The 13,611-nt window shown below is 48.1% G+C and overlaps 1 protein-coding gene across 1 annotated transcript in view; it reads right to left on the bottom strand.

Annotated features, from left to right (window-relative positions):
* Nucleotides 1-13,611, bottom strand: part of SPTBN5 (spectrin beta, non-erythrocytic 5) — a 2,284,272-nt gene that overhangs the window by 786,929 nt on the left and 1,483,732 nt on the right. Inside the window, exon 39 of the mRNA XM_086937224.1 lies at nucleotides 5,177-5,332. Coding sequence (XP_086793350.1) covers nucleotides 5,177-5,332 — 156 coding nt within the window. The remainder of the gene's footprint in view (nucleotides 1-5,176; nucleotides 5,333-13,611) is intronic.

Below are 13,611 nucleotides of genomic sequence, written 5' to 3'. Positions count from 1 at the left end.
GTTTCGTGCCAGAGCTGGGGCTGGAGTGCCCCAGCAACTGGTTTGAGCCGGTGTATGCACAGGGCACCTTGTGTGCCCCAGGCGTGTCTCATTCCTTTCAGGCCTGTCCTACCCAATACACAAAATCCTGTCTGGGGTGGTGCTACCACCTCCCAAGGCAGGAAACCCTTTGTCCAGGCCTCCCTCGCTGGAAGGACTCCCAGCAGCAGGAGGTCAGACTTGTGTCTGTGGTGGCAGCATACATTTTGTGATGCTGAGGCTCGAGTTAACTTTAACCAGGGTTCACAGTTACATTTATGTCGTGTCCCTCTAAAAGGGTGGAATGCTACCCCCGTCACCAGAATTGGCGAGGGCGTAGTATTCCAATTCGTATGACACCTTACTCGACATGTTTTGATAATGCTATGCCAAAGTTAGCAATAACCGCGAGGATTATAATGCAATTAAGAGTATATGGTATAGCGTTATCATGGAAACAGCTAAAGGGCTTGGTTACAGGCTCAGCTCATGCTAGAGCACTATCTCACATAATTCCAAGCACTCTGCCTCCAGGATTGTTAAGGCCTGCCTCAGGAGTGACTTATAGGAGTATATGTGTCCATTTTAGGTTTAGATATAGGTATACTATATCAAAAGCAAAGGGTGATTACACCACCTTGCCCCAGCTGATTGATCAGCCAGTTGCGTCAGATTTGGATGGCCAGCCAGGGGTGGCATAATACATGCTGCAGCCCCTGGTAGGCCTTGGGTTCAATTATGCCCTGGGTACCTATGGTACACTGTACAAGGACTTACAAGAGTGACCCAATACCAATTGGTAAATGCTCCTAAAGTACATGGATGCCAACTTAGAGAGAGAACAGCTTGGCTGTGGGTCTGATTAGCAGGCCCACAGCCAGGGAAAGTCGTAAACCAGTGAAGCAAAAAGCAAAAATGTGGGGTGACCATAGGATTGCAGACCCTACTCTCCTACAGTGGCTAATGACTGTCTAGGGCGAGCCCGCCTTCAACAGCCAGTCATCGAGATAGGGAAAGACAGACACCCCTGATCTGCGCAGATGAGCTGCGACCACCACCATCACTTTTGTGAACACCCGAGGGGCGCTGGTAAGGCCAAAGGGGAGCACGGTAAACTGAAAGTGTTCGTGGCCTACCGTGAACCGCAGGTAAAGCCGGTGGGCCGGCAGGACGGGGATATGGAAATAGGCGTCCTGCAAGTCCAACGCTACCATCAAGTCTCCAGGGTCTAGTACAGCTAGGACCTGAACTAAGGTCAGCATCTTGAACTTCTCCTTCAGGAGGAAGCCGTTGACACTCCGGAGGTCCAAGATAGGGCGTAGGCCTCCTTGCCTTTCTTGGGTACCAGAAAGTAGAGGGAGTAGCAACCACATCCTACTTCTGGCCCAGGAACGCGCTTGATGGCCCCCTTGGCCAAGAGGGCCATAACTTCCTCCGGCAGAAGTTGCAAGTGATCCCCCGACATACGGTGGTACTGAGGTGGCATTGCTGGAGGGGGTCGCCTCGAAGGGGACGGAGTAGCCCCTTCGTGCGATTTGCAGCACCCACCTGTCCGATGTGATGGTGCGCCAGTGAAGTAGGTGATGGCGAACCCTGCCCTCCACTGGCGTCAAGTGGGCCTGAAAGCATGGACAAGGAGGGCTTTGAGGCGGAAGCTGCGGGGGTGGATGTGGACTGGCCTTGTCGTTGTCCCCTGGCACCGCCATGGCGGTTCCCACGTCCGCCACTGCGCTGAGGTTGGTTTTGCGGCCTGCGGCTGGCAGGACGTGAAGGGGCGCCTGTTTCCTTGGCCACGAAAGGGGCGAAAGGCAGAAGTTTGCTGGCGCTGGCCCGACAAGCCCAAGGACTTGGCCGTTCCCCTGGAGTCCTTGAAACGCTCAAGCGCACTGTCTACCTTATCGCCAAAAAGGCGACAGCCATCAAACGACATGTCCATGAGCGTGGCCTGGACATCAGCCGAAAAGTTGGCGGACCTAGCCAAGTGTGGCGACGAACCGCCACCGTCGTGGAAATCGCTCTTCCTAGCGAGTCTGTGGTATCCAGTCCACATCTTATGGAGTAACGCCCTGCATCCCGCCCTTCCACAAGAGCTTGAGCGAGCCTAGCCCGGGCCTCCGCCGGGCACTGCGGCAGCATGTCTGCAACCGTATCCCACAGAGAGTGGGTGTAACGGCCCAAAAGGCAAGCAGTGTTGGCAGACCGCAGCCCAAAACTGAGTGAGGAGAACAGCTTCTTACCAAACTGATCATACCTTTTGGATTCCCGATCTGGCGGGGCAGTCGGGATTGCGGTCTGGGAATTAGAGGCCTGGATAACCAGACTCTCAGGATTGGGGTGGGTGGACAGAAAGCAAGGGTCGCCCGGAACCGGGCAGTGGCGTCGGGCCACGTTCGGATCTACAGGAAGACCTGTAGCGGGCTTGGACCAGGTGCCCAGCAGAACGTCCGAGAGGGCTTCATTAAACGGCAGGAGGTACTCTGAGGAGCTTGCCTGCGGTTTGAGCACCTCAGTGAGGAGGTTAGTCCTCACGGCCGCGACGGGGATGTCGAGAGCCAAGGCCTTGGCCGCCCTCATCAACACCATGCTGTAAGCAGACCGCTCCTCCGTAGCCACGGTAGGAGAGGAGACGAATCCAGAGTCGGGCGAAGTGTCCAGTCCACTGGCCTCCTCTAGCTCAACTGCCCAGTCCTGATCCGACTGGCACTCCTGTGCCAGAGGGTTCTCAGACCCCTCCCAGTCCTCCCCGACATCCATCTCCTGATAGACAGGGTAAAATGATGGAGCCGGATCGTAGATGAATTGCTCATCTGTCGGCGTCGAAGCCGGCGCCGGATGGCGCTGGTCCGATGCTGGATCCGGACCGGGGCTGGGACCGGGGACGATGTCGTCCAGAGATGGCGTCAGGGGAAACACCCTCGGTGACGGCGCCGGCGGAGGGGTCGTGAGGTCGACCGGCGTTGTCACGGATCCAGGCCTGGATCCTGAGGGGCCCTGCGGCCTCGGGACCGGAGTCGTCGACGGTGCCGTGGCCGAAGCACCCGACCACGCCGGGGGCGGAGCCGCCAGCCCGCTTGGGTTCCCAGACGGATCCGCGGGGCCCGAAGGCGCCCCTGCGGGATCCGGCGGAGGGAATTGCGACCTCATGGCAGTGAGGAAGGCGCTGATCTCCTCCGGTGTCGCATGCAGCCCAGGGACCGGCGGGTATGGAGCTGGACGCAGCGCTTGCAGCTTCGGCGGAGCCATATGGGCGGTGTCGCCCGAACCCCCGGCCGCGTTGCGCGAGCGTCGGGGGGAGTCAGAAGAGCGATGTCGATTCTTCGACTTCTTGTGCCTCGACTTACCTGAGTACTTTGAACCCAACGAGTGGTTTCGACTTGCGGAGCTGTGATGACTGCGGCCCCGCGACCGGTCCCTCGACCTCCTCCTGGACCGGGACCACGAGCGGCACTGGGCCGACTGCCGGATCTCGAGTCGCTTACGGGACCGTTTCCGCCTACTTTTGACGTCAAGGCCCGGCAGTCGGGGCACGACTTGTCATCATGGTTGGCCCGAGGCAATAAATGCACGACGGTGGGGGTCGGTAACCGACATCAGTTAGCTACAGTCTTCACAGGGCTTGAACCCGGGCATCCCTACCAGCACAGGAGTCGCTAACGACTCGATAAGATCCAAAATAGATCGAAAAAAGTTAGTCAGAAAGTGACTAAGGAGTACTGCTCTTCCCGGATCTGCGCTTGCTGGCGCGGAAAAAGAATAACTGACGTCAGCCCGTGAGGGCGGCGTCTAAGTATCCAACAATGTCATCCCGGCGACCACGACACCGATGACAGACGCAGAGCTGCAGACGCCGCTTACAGATGCGCAGGGATACTGCTACGCAAAACTTTCCGGATCCAGTCTGACACCTTGGGATATTCTAAGGTAAGGAATCTAACACTAACCTGTTTCTTTCAGATTTATATATTATCTACATTTAACCTGTCTGATTTAATCTCACAATATAACTAAATGCAACAGATGCACACAAAGAGCACTTCCTACAAAAACATTGAATTATATTATTGCATTATCATAATACTATGGTTACTTTAAATTAGTGCAGATGGACATTTTCCAAAGACAATTGTGAAATCTTGTTAATGGTTAGGCCTAATGTACCCAATATGCAGGTCTCATCAGGACATGAGCCATCTGTCTAACAACCTTTCCAGTAAATTCAGCAATCATTCAACCATATGGATGCTGCCACCTGTCTTCCACATTTATGCTTAACCTTCAGTCATCAATAACCACCAGAGATTCAAAACACACTGGTCATTGGACTGTTACAGTGTATAAGTTTGTGCAGAATGTCACACCTTGTAAAACATGGTAAGATACTACTGTATCACCTACTTAACTGCATTATGTTTTCACCCTGCCCCTCTAATAATCACACAGTCTCTGTTCATTAGGTCTCTCTCTCTGTCACTGTCTTACTACTTGATTTTATTACTGGCACGCTGTCTCTGCACTTCTTGTCCCAACACCCGCCACATTCTTTTTGTTTCTTCTAATCCTGTCCTTCTCTCAATGGTTGTCTGTCTACCTTAACTCAGTTCGCATGTTTATTACTCACTCTCGGTCTATAAACACACTGTCATACTAATCATCACTGACTCGCTATCTATCTTCATACTATCTGACTGCTTGTCATTTCTTTCTGTCTCTCATCACTCCATCTTTCAATTTGTCACCAGTCCTCTGTCTCCTCTCCATGCCCTTTTGATCCACTTATTATAGGCTCGATTTATTTCTCTCGCTCTGTCTCTCTTTCTCTCTCTCCCTCCTCTCATGTTGTCCTTCCTCACCCATCACTATTTCTCTGCACCCTATCTAGCATGCCAATTTGACAGTAGTTAGAATGCTTTGGTTAACATTCATTTATTTGCTTCTCCTGCACAAGTGCTAAGAAAGGAAAATAATTCAAATCTTCAATCATGCCATTGGGGACTGACTGTAGACTTTCTTGTACTTTAGAATGATGCAGACACTTTGATAGAATGATGTTACTTTCAAAAGTGTGCAGAGAAGTGAGGTGTTGGTCAGGCATACCTGGGGAAGGGACAGCTAACTGGTGTGGGAGAGGTGTACTCTCTCAAAGAAGCTCTGTGGTTACCTCAGTGACATCTTTGATGGTCTTCTCATGCGCCAGGATCTCTGCCTCAAAGACCTGATGCTTCTGCAGCACCTTCAGCTTTCCCTGCAGGTCACTGAACCCCTGCTGTGCCGTGTCGTCCAGCTGCTGCATGCGCTCCTGGATCCAGTCCTCCACCTGCGCCAGGAAATGAGAGTTAGCACTTGCACCTTACTTCCTTTTTTACACGCTCCTTTATCTGAAGCCATTTTAAAAGCTGGTGTGATTAGAAGTGGCATGTGAATCAAGAACTGTGCTTGGCATATGCCGCAGTTACAAGGAGGGCATATTTTGGTTCCTGTTCCTCACCAGCTATATTTAAACAGTACATGCATAAATGGCCTTAGTCTGCATATCATGCACTACCAGCAGGAAAAACATATCGCCACCCACAACTATTATAGTCTCATTTTAATACAATTCCCATAATCTCCAGCATATAGAGAGCTCTCCAGAATCCAGAAGCCATCACCATCAAAGAGAGGATGTGAAGGGCCCCCTCTTAAATGAGTAGCATATTCCCTGCTTGGGAAAATAAACGTGGAATCATATTGCAAAAGATGGTGGTTTTTTCTTCTTGATTATGTTTCAGGATCCCTTTGAATCTTATAATGAATGCCTAACATTATAAAATACATAGGTACTGGAGTCTGAGCCACTTTGACCCTCCTGTACCTTTGCTTGACTTTGCAGGAGCCTGTTTTACTCCATTTCCAGACTAAAATGGACACTGGGAATTTTACCTACACCCTTGGCATTCTAATAGTGTTCTAATGGCAATGTACTGTGGCATTGAGTTTTTAATCCTTTCAACCATCGCTGTGACCCTTACAGAACCAGAAATATCCCAGTTTAAAGATGCAATTGGACCATGACCCTAAATGCCAGTTACACAGTTTAAACTGAAAACCACTGGTCCAAATGGGTGCAGCAACCACTAGAACATTTCCACCATGACAACCTATTAATGAGAAATGATTTGCTAAATTTTGTGCTTGGGCTTGGGAACCGTAATGTGAGTTCTGGTCTGGCTAGAGGATCAGAAGTCCACCTCATTTACTGACTATGATTTTGGAAATTACTTAAAGAAGGGGTTTCGTGTTGAACTTTGCTTATTGCACTCTTTGTCAATGACCACTTTGATACTGTACACTGGAGGTTTGACTTTGAAAGAGTCAGGCACAGTAAAACCATACTCTTTCTGTGGGAGGGAACACTAGGTCAGTTTTAGGTGGTAAGGAATAATAATAAAGTTACAAATTACTTACCTTCGGTAGCGCATTATCTGGTATAGACTCTATGTAGCTGCAGATTCCTTACCTTTGAATGTCCCAGGCGTCAGGCTGGACCCAGTAACATTTGCTGCGCAATACCTCTAGCGCGTAACATCGGGTGGCTCCATTTGGCTTCCCGTAACGTCATCGGCGTCATTAGCGTCGGTTATGACATCGCGTGCCTATATATGCGCCACCCAGGCACGCGGACAAGAGTACTTTTAATTTTTTCCATGCCAGCAGTGCAGAGTCACAAAGTAACTAACGTGGTGGTGTGCAAAACTAGGGCCTTGAAAGGGAGAGACAACCCTAGTCCTACAATATCAGTCCCCAAAGCGGGGAGGCATGGTTGGGGCTGTAAGAAATCTGCAGCTAGAGTTTCGACCAGCTAATGCGTTACCGAAGGTAAGTAACTTGTTCATCTGATAGAGATTCCAAGCTGCAGATTCCTTACGTTTGAAATATATACATGAGCCATAACATCCTGGCTGTGGGTTGCAGACTCACATCCTAATCTAAGATGTCTTGCAGGACTGAATCGGCAAAATATCTGTCCCTAAGCACCTGACCATCAAGGCAGTAATGTTTTGCTAACTTGCGCAAAGAATCCCACTTCGCTGCCTGACAGATGTTTTGGATTGGGACAACACGTGCCAAGGCCGTAGTCGCAGCGTTTCCTCTGATGGAGTGGGCCCTTAATCCCTCAGGGGGCTTCTTCTTTGCCACGGCATAACAGATCTTGATGCAGAGATCGACCCAGTGAGAGATGGTCCTTTTCTGAAATGCCCTTGCCTTCTTTGCTCCCAAGTACCCCACAAAGAGTTGGTCATCCACCCAGAACTCTTATGTGAGGTCAAGGTAGAACGACAACACTCTTATTGGGTAAAGCCAGTGGAGACGCTCCCCTTCCTTAGAGGGATGAAGAGTAGCAAAGTAGGTGGGCAAAGTGATGGATTGACCCAGATGGAATAGGGTCACAACCTTCGGCAAAAAGGATGCCCTGGTGCGAAGCACCACCTTGTCTGGAAGGACATAAGATAGGGAAGCAAGCAAGATAATGCTTGCAAATCACTGGGCAGAAGTAATCACCACTAAGCAGGCTGTTTTTATGGTCAGCAGCCGGAGGGGACAATTGTGCAAAGGCTCAAAGGAGCACACATCAGATAGGTGAGGACCAAATAGAGGTCCCATTGTGGCATAACACAGGGCGTGGATGGAAATAAGTGAGCCAGCCCTTTAAGAAATCTATTTACAATTGGAGAGTTGAAGAGCGAGGGTTGGTCTGGCAGCCGCAAAAAAGCAGACAGTACAGTAAAGTAACCCTTGAGAATTCCCAAAGCAGAGCCCTGCTGGGTAAGGGATAGGATGAATAAAAGGACAGTAGAAAGAGAAGCAGAAAGAGGGTCACTGGGCCTTTCCATACAGTATATTACAAATTTCTGTCAATGGCAGGCGTATACCATCTTAGTGGAGGGAAGCCTGGCCGCTAGAATACCGTTAAAGACTTAAGGAGGATGGTCAAAAGCTATCAACTGTTGCAGCTCAAACTCCACGCATGGAGGCGCAGAGTTGACAAGTTCAGGTGGAAAACCCTACCCTGCTTCTGCGTCAGACGATCCTCTCGAAGAGGCAGCGTGATCGGAGGATCAATACTCATTCTCAGAAGCTCTGGATACCATACGCTCCTTGCCCAGTCCTGCTCCATCAAGGTCTTCGGAGCCATCGCCCAACAGTCTGAAAAAGACTTTTGTATCATGGTTGCGCTCGAGATACCAAAGACATACGCTGTGGGGATCAGTGACCGACATCACACTCAGAAAGGAGCCCTTTGTATGTTTCTTAGAAATCTTATTCAACCCCTCCCTGCCTCAGTCCACCATGAGCAATACCCTGATTATAGGTCTGTGCTAGGATCCCTCATGGGAGGATATTTTGTATCTCTATGCAGATTATCGGTGGGCGGACACTTCCGTTCTGCCCACGGAATGAGCAGAAATTTGCACTTTCCGCCTTCCGCAAAGAAGGCGGAAAAACGGGGCAAATTGTTGCCCATTGAAGTAGTGTGGCTCACTGGTTAGAGGCGGCAGACCCGAGAGCAGAGGACGGCCCGGGACCAGGGTTCGATTCCCGGCGCGGCAGGTTTCTGGACCAGGGTCAGCGGACTCGATAATTCTCTCGCCTCGGTGCCCACTCTGATCAGCGATCACACTCGGCAACTCTGGGCATTAGCTTGCCTCATCTTCACTAACGGCCCCACCAGACCGCCGGGGATGCCTGGTCTCACCCTGGAGATACCCATTAAGGGACCATCTCTCAGGGAAGCCAGGAAGGGTTTCGCAGCGGTCGAAGCGCCTTGGGACCCTCCGGGTAAGTAGTGCGCTATATAAATGCCTATACATTTACATTTACATTTACATTCTGGGCAGAACGGAAGTTGTCCGTCCGCCTGCCTCCCGCTTCCCGCCCGCATCCCGCCCGCCGTCTTAAATGAAATGTAAATGCTAAATACACAACTTAAATCAAACTTATCTTATTGCGCCACAATCTTCCACATCACCGCATCATCTTTGGAAACTGCACTTGCGCAGGCTCCCGCGCATGCGCAATTTCCAAAGATGAAGCCGCGACGGGGAAGATGGCGGCGCAATAAGGTAAGTTTGATTTAAGTTGTGTATTTAGACTTTACATTTAATTTAAGAAGGCGGGCAGGAGGTGGGTGGGAAGCGGGAGGCAGGCGGGCGGCTCGCGAAACGGAAATATTGCGGAGAGGCACAGAAATTGCTTCAATCTCCGTGCCTCTCCGCGATAGTCCCTTCCGTGACTTTTGCCCACCCCTAATGCAGATGATATCTTCCGATGCTTTGCAGGCCTTGAATCAGTCTTAGGGAGAGCCCTCAAAATATTTGAGAAGTTTGGCTCATTGTCTAGATCCTGTATTTACTGTGATACATCAGTGGTCATTCTGCTATATACTTGCCACCCAAGATCCAAATTTCAGCTTACAGTCAAGCTTGATTTGGAGGAATTCAGCTACTTGAGGAACAAGAAGTATTTTTTGGACCATACTCTGGTTCCAGTGGCGAATAAGGTCATAGATGATGTGCAGAATTGGTGCTTGCTGCCCCTGTCATTACTAGGAGGAATCCTGTAAAACATGATAGTGCTTCATGTCTTACAAATTGTTTTTTACTGGATAGCGAAAGATCTGTTTAGAAGACTGGACAAAATACTCCAAACCTTATTGTGGGGGAGTAATGTTGACAACTGTATTTTTGAAGATTTTTTTCTATTTGCTAACAGGTTGATCCTCCATGGTTTTACAAGTCTGTATGCATCCTTTAGTAGAATGTCCATGTTTAGAGACAGAAGATGTGGCAGCAAGTCCTATCTCAAACCAGTCCAATTCAGGAAACTGAATAAAACTTCCCTTTTGGAGCTGCCTTCGTGGAGGTGCTTGGACGAGCACTTTTAACGGAATGGGGGCCATCTTGTTTAGAAGGAGGAACATTCTTGTTGCAAGGATCCTGCTCATACACAGAACTGTGCACAGAGACCAAGGGCATCAGTGAATTGTGGTGTACCAGAAACTTACCTCAACCCCAACCAGCTAGCATCAGTGTCACATTAGCTCTTTGTCCTATAGCACAGTAACCAATGATTAGACAACCCAGAACATGCGACTTAGGATAAACTCAGGAATGGTGGGAACAGGAGTAAAAAAGAGACACGGGTAAGGTTAAAATATTTATTTTAACGACGTGCTCTCATGTGCAGTATCTTTGGCAACATAAGCAGACATATGATTAGAAATAATATGATCAGCATTGTAACAATTCCATAAACCACAAAAGGAGAAATCATATTACAATAATGGTGAAAACAGGTCTTATAGCGCCTAGTTATATCACCCTCCCTATCTAGGAACTATGTTTATAAACTACAGAAGGTCTCTTAGGCTTGTTTGGGGGACCCCATTACCTCTCATCTCAGCAAGAGTGAATCACATCAGGATCAGCAAAAGCTCTCTGCATCCCTGGAAACAGAAAACGTCCAAGTGTGTGAAATGTTGGCTGCAGTGTAATAATAAAGGCGCCAGGATTTCGGCGGTCTCAGAGCTGCCATTTGTTGTGTCTAAAAGCATTAGCCGATCAGTTCAAACAACAGCTACCATGTTATGATAACCTTGACGGCTTCAGCACTCACTGTGAACACTAGGGCCCGATGTAAGTCTAGGGATGTCAAAAACAAGCTTTTCTCCTGTAAAGCATTTCAAGCAGCCTAACTTACAAAAACAGCTATATGCAGTGTTGTGTGCAAAAGCAGCAAAAGGTAAAATGGCATTTAAACTTCTAATAAGCCATGCTAACATAATGTGTGCAAAAACTAGGTTCAGGCCTCAAAACACCCTCCCTTGATTGGAGAACACACAATTAAGGGGGCAATATTTGTAGAATGCAGAGTTCAAGTTCGAATGAGACAGAACCAAGTTCAGAAATTTTGCCAAACATGTCAATTGGGAGTAAAAATCCAAATTAATAATTATCAAACATACAAAACATTCATGGGTGGCCACGGTGTGAAGAAAACTTCAAATTAAAAAGATGGAAGAAACATTAATGCATCAGTGAAAAAATCACCAGTCCAGTACGTGTCTATGAAGTAGAAAAAAATGTTTTCACTTCAATCCAACAGCGTATAGGCACAGTAAGTTGCAACCACCTCCAATAGGAAGTCGTTGTTATCATCCGTGAACATTTCAGCCATCCAGTTTAGAAATGGAAAGGAACACACATGTTCTTCAAAAGCCGGAGCCTCTAGCACCATCAGAGGACAAGAAAACAAGTTACTTACCTGTAACTTCAGTTATCCAGTATTGGTATCTTTCATAGATTCACATGCCTGAATCATTTCCCGTCGCCGAGGTGGGAGTCCCACAGTATATAAAAAAGCAGTGCCAAAAGTAAATTACAGTAGTTGGCCCTATGCGAAAGGCCTGAGGCCTAGATTGGAGTAGCCTATCTACCTCAGTATGCTAAAAAGACCAAAGTATTTGTTCCAACCAATCAGCTCACAGCACCCTCTAGAACCCTCTGTGCAGAGGCAGTTCTCCTCAGATGTTCGTTAGCACAAGTGGGAATGAGTATCCCAAAGATTAGGGACCTGACTCTCCTGGGAGGAGGGTGGGTGCATGTGAATCTATGAAAGATACCAATACTGGATGACTGAAGTTACAGGTAAGTAACTTGTTTTCTTATCCAGTATTGGGGTATCTTTCATAGATTCACATGCCTGAATCAGAATAGCAAGCAGTATGCCAGACAAAAGTCGGTTGCGGATGGTGGGAGACTTATTGTGATACACTCCCATAAACATATTTTTAACAACCAACAATAGTGAAGTAAATACATTATCAATTAAAAAACATGACTAAATGCTAAAGAGCAGTCTTATAATATTTAAGAGAAAAAGTAATATCAGTACAAAAGAAGCAAGTAATCTGTAAAACATGTACATCTTTAACCTTTACAGAAATATTGAAGGCATAGACTTATTATAAGATGAATAAAATATTGGTTACCTGAATCTGTTCTTATGGAAACAGGTGACGTAAAACTGCTTGACCAACTGCCGCATCATGTTGATTTGCTTATTGCAGGCAGTAATGTCTTGTAAACATGTGGACATTCTTCCATGTTGCAGCACGGCAGATATTCTCTAGCGTCACTCCTGCAAACAATGCTGTAGATGCTGCCACAGCTCTTGTAGAGTGCGACCTGACAGTTCTTTGTAATGGTCGGTTGGATTTGATGTGGCAAAAATGGATCGCGGAGGCTATCCACCTCGAAATTGTGGCTTTAGTGACCGCTTTTCCCAGTGTAGCTTGGCCATAAGCCACAAACAACTGATCTGATTTCCTGAAGCTTTTTGTTCTTTGAAGATAAAACTTCAAACATCGTTTAATGTCCAAAGAATGCAGTGTTCTTTCCGCTGGGGTTGTAGGATTTGGGAAGAAAACTCGCAATTTCACTGGTTCGTTTAGATGGAACTGAGAAGGCACTTTGGGTATGAAAGTTGGATTCGTTCTAAGAGTGACATACTCTTGAGAGAAATGTAAGAAAGGTTCCTTTATAGTGAAAGCCTGAATTTCTCCCACTCTTCTGGCAGAAGTTAGGGCTAAAAGCAAGGCGACCTTCCATGTCAGGTACTTGAGGTTGGCTTTGTGAATCGGCTCGAACGGGTGCTTCATCAGTTGTGAAAGGACTGTGTTGAGTTCCTATTCCAGTGGTGAAGGTTTAACCGGAGGATAAGTCCGGAAAAGACCTCTCATGAACTGTTTTATGAGCGATGAAGAACATAGTGAGGGAATGTCAGCCACCTTCCTGAATCTGGATAGAGCCGCTAGATGGACCTTTCTCAAAGAGAAAGAAAGACCAGAACGAGCCATATGTAAGAGATAAGGAAGAATTTTTCTGCTGGAGCTTCAATAGGGTGTAAAGCATTTGAAGTACACCAGGAGCAGAATCGCTTCCATTTGAGACGATAAGTCTTTAATGTGCTCTGGGCTTGTGCTTTCTTTAAGATGTCCCGGAAATCCTGAGGAATTTGGAGGTGTTGAAATTCTAAGAAGTTAGGAGCCATGCGTGCAGTTTCAGAGATTGAGGGTCCGGGTGAAGTATCTGACCCCGTTGCGTGACAGTAGTGTTGGAGCCGGGAGAAGCTCGATTGGAGGCTCCTGCAATAGTAACATGAGCTCCTCAAACCAATACTGATGAGGCCATCTGGGAGCAATTAGGAGGAGACGGCAGCTCTCCAGTTTCATTTTGCGCAACACTCGTGGAATCAACGGGATCGGCGTAGGCATAAATCCCTGACCATCGCATGGACAGGGCATTTCCTCTTGATCCCTGTTGTTGGCTGGCCCCAAGTCTGAAACACCTTGGTCAATTGATTGTTGTCCAGCTCCCACTCGTGGCAATCCGACAAGGATCTGCTGAGTTTGGCTTCTAGGGTATTGTGGAGGCCCTTGACATGTTCCACTTTGAGAGTTATGTTGTGAAGTGTCAGCCATTCCCATAACTCCTGAGCCTCCTTTGAGAGCGTAGCTGACCTTCTCCCTCTCTGCTTGTTTACATAAAACATGCT

The sequence above is a fragment of the Lissotriton vulgaris genome, chromosome 9 (genome assembly GCF_964263255.1).
Source record: "Lissotriton vulgaris chromosome 9, aLisVul1.2, whole genome shotgun sequence".
Classification (NCBI taxonomy): domain Eukaryota; kingdom Metazoa; phylum Chordata; class Amphibia; order Caudata; family Salamandridae; genus Lissotriton; species Lissotriton vulgaris.
The sequence above is the reverse complement of the archived record's forward strand: the minus strand, read 5'-3'. Positions and strand labels throughout refer to the sequence as shown.